Source organism: Limulus polyphemus, unplaced genomic scaffold (assembly GCF_000517525.1).
Source record: "Limulus polyphemus unplaced genomic scaffold, Limulus_polyphemus-2.1.2 Scaffold3544, whole genome shotgun sequence".
NCBI classification, from domain to species: Eukaryota; Metazoa; Arthropoda; class Merostomata; order Xiphosura; family Limulidae; genus Limulus; species Limulus polyphemus.
The window spans coordinates 44,042-47,180 of record NW_013669154.1 but is presented as its reverse complement, the minus strand read 5'-3'; the positions used below and the strand labels follow the sequence as shown (position 1 = coordinate 47,180).

General features: G+C 28.9%; 1 protein-coding gene across 2 annotated transcripts in view; it reads left to right on the top strand.

The window, feature by feature from the left end:
- The window catches only part of LOC106469557 (DAZ-associated protein 2-like), a 27,279-nt gene that overhangs the window by 8,670 nt on the left and 15,470 nt on the right, over positions 1–3,139 (top strand). For both annotated transcript variants that reach the window (XM_022398098.1, XM_013930053.2), the window contains exon 3: positions 2,019–2,065. In XM_022398098.1, the coding sequence (XP_022253806.1) occupies positions 2,019–2,065 (47 nt within the window). The remainder of the gene's footprint in view (positions 1–2,018; positions 2,066–3,139) is intronic.

Here is a 3,139-nt window from a genome sequence, read left to right as displayed (position 1 = left end):
AATATTTTTAAAAATCCTGAATTTCCCCTAGTGTGACACGTGACATATTTTTTCTAGGCATCTTCTCTATTTTATCCACCACCCCTCCAAAAAGTACGAAATTAAGCATAAATTATTCACTATAAAATAGTCATTTCTCAAACAAACCATAATTTTATAGCCTTCAATTTTGTTTGGTTACAGAGCTATCAAATAGAAAATCAGACCCCTCCTGTCACATCCTCGTTTTCAGGATTTGTTAATAGTTCTCCCTTATGTTTAATTATATATTACCTATAATCAATAGAAATCCAAGGTTTTCACATATGAAATGATGTATTGTATAACATTGTGTTCTGAACAGATAGTTGTTAACTTCACTCAGAGTACAAGCTATCTTCCCATAGGAAAGCTGATGACTACCTTGGATGAATTTGTAATGCTCTTGTCACATAGTTAAAAAGCCAGAAAATTTTTGAGAATTAGGGGAAATTGTGTAATTTTTTTTGCATGTTATTAGTCTATGTTCTTTGGTGCATTATTTAATTTGATAGAAATTACTTAGTACATTAATACCATTAGTATATTAAAAATTTGGGTTAAGCGTCATCAACAATCGACAGCAAAAAAAGAAGATTGGGTAAGTACTTTATTTCATGTTTATTATTTATTTATTATTGTAAAAGTAACTAAAATGTAAAAATAAATATCTTTTTAGGTTAGTTCAGGTTAGATTAGGTAAAATAATAATAATAATATGAAAAAATATATTTCATGAGGCACGCACATGAGCATCTCGTGGGTAATGTTAATCGATAGCATAGCTTTCGATGCATGTTCTCCGAGTGATTTGCAACTTATAATGGTATAGGGTTAGGGTAGAGAAAATAACAGATAAAATATAAAGTTTACTGAAAACAAGCATTTCAAATGCATTTAGGAGGTTTTAGAGATTACACAAATGATTTTTGAGATGAAGAAAAATATTTTTAATCTTAACATGAAAATCATTCTGCACACATACTATTCAAAACAAATATGTGATATATTCAAGAACAAATCTTTTTTGTTTATTAAAAATACTTCACTAAAAATATGATTTTTGTATGTGAAAGACTTATAACGTTTACTGAAAGACTGCCAAATTTTGTTACTAGTATCAAATCTATAAAGACTTGGAACGAGTACAGAGAGGTCACATGGTCGGTCAAATTGGCCCGAGCCCGTGTTGAGAGAGTTAACTTGATTAATTGATATAATCCATTATCTACGAGCATATGTCATATTTATTAGTGTTGTGTAATATAACCGATTAATCAAAATTGATTAAATTTATTACAGTCATGAAAATAATTAAGTAAACAAAATTGGTGTTTTCAATTATAATTCAAACTGAAACTAGCCAAGTAATCAAAATATTGTCATTATAAGTTCTCATTATTATATTTCATTATTCCGACTATCCATGTTTCATGTATGAATAGTTGAATGTAATGGATTAATGAGCTCATCAATTGATCGATTAGCAAATTTCACTAATCGCCAAGTTCTACATGTCATAAAAAGATATTGGAAATGTGCTGAAACACAATGAATTATTGCAGTACTAGGAAATACCTAGTAAGTTCTTTTTCTAGGTTGGTGACAGTATAAAACATTGGCTTTAAAGATTTATGTATTTTATAAATATTTTGACTTTATTAATAAAAAACTAATATAAATCTAAGTCGAAGTGTTAAATACCAGTGTACCTTGTATGTTTATAACTAGATAATATGCTGCATTTATTCTTGCCAGAAGTTACATTCTGTCTTCTTAATAAATGATATTCAATCTGGGACTCATGTAAATCCTTAGATGTGTAGATGAAGTAAACTTATGCTTATTTAAAATTATTTTGTACTGCTGTAATATTTATTGATTAACTTGCGTTATTACTCACATACTCTTGTTTCGAGATAGAATTATTAAAGCAGTCGAATTACATCATTAATTTAAATGTAAAGCTAAATGAGAAGTTCTTATGTTTTTATTTCTAGCTGGGTCGTATGGAACTCCAGTGGTGCCACCACTTCCATATGGTGCTGTGAGTATAAACAAGCACATTTTCGGTGTTCATGTTTAAGTCTCGTATTTAAGAATTTTTGTGTATTTATTCTCACCTAAAAGCTCAGTTTGAGAATTAGTGCAATGTTCATGTTATATTAGTAAACTGATATACTTTTGGAGGAAAGTATAAAATATAGGTATTCAAGTAGAAGAACCCTTCAGAATAATCATGAAGGGATGAATATGGTTGAAACACTGAAACGGAAACTTACAGAAACTCTCCCCTCGCAGCATTAAGCTGCTTCATTTACTAAAAAGTGGATATTAAAAAGAAATTATTTTTTTAAATTCATCTATTTACAAGTTTTAATGAAGGTTTGATAGGCTTTTTTTTAGATTGTTTTTTGTTCTTATATTAGAAAAATAAAAATTGTTATTGAATAGTTGTTGCTTTGTCTGTAAATTTCTAATGTAAGACTAATAACTGAACAGTAACATAACTTAAGTATCTAAGTTCCTATGGAGTAATAAGATATAGATTACTATACTGGTAATGATATATTTTTGTTTAAGAAAGCATGAAGCATAGATTTATAGTATAAAAGTGGTGAATTTTTGTGCTGAGAATATAGAAAAGTGCTTATTTGAAATAGAATTTGTTGCATGATGCACACACAATTTATATTTGAATGTAAAGTAAATTTGGTACCTTTTGATTATTCTATGATTCTGGTAAAGGTTCCTGCTGTGTATGTATACATGTGAGGATGAAGGAAATAACATCCTGGTTAAGAAAAATAGTCTTAACTTTTCATGTATTTGTGCAATTTCAGAAAATGTATGAGATGCTTACGTGCACTGTATAACTTTAGGTATAGAACTATTAACATCTGTTTATTCATAACGCCTGGAGACGGCTTGAATGGGTAATGAAGAAATACTTTAATATAAGTTTAACATAACAGCAAATGTACAATGTTTTGTCATCATCAGGTACAAGTAATTTACACTGACACATTTATATGTGTGTGTGTGTGTATATATATATACAGTATGGAACAAAGAGTCGCATGACTACGATATTAGTTGTCGACAACTAACGTAAGTAAGA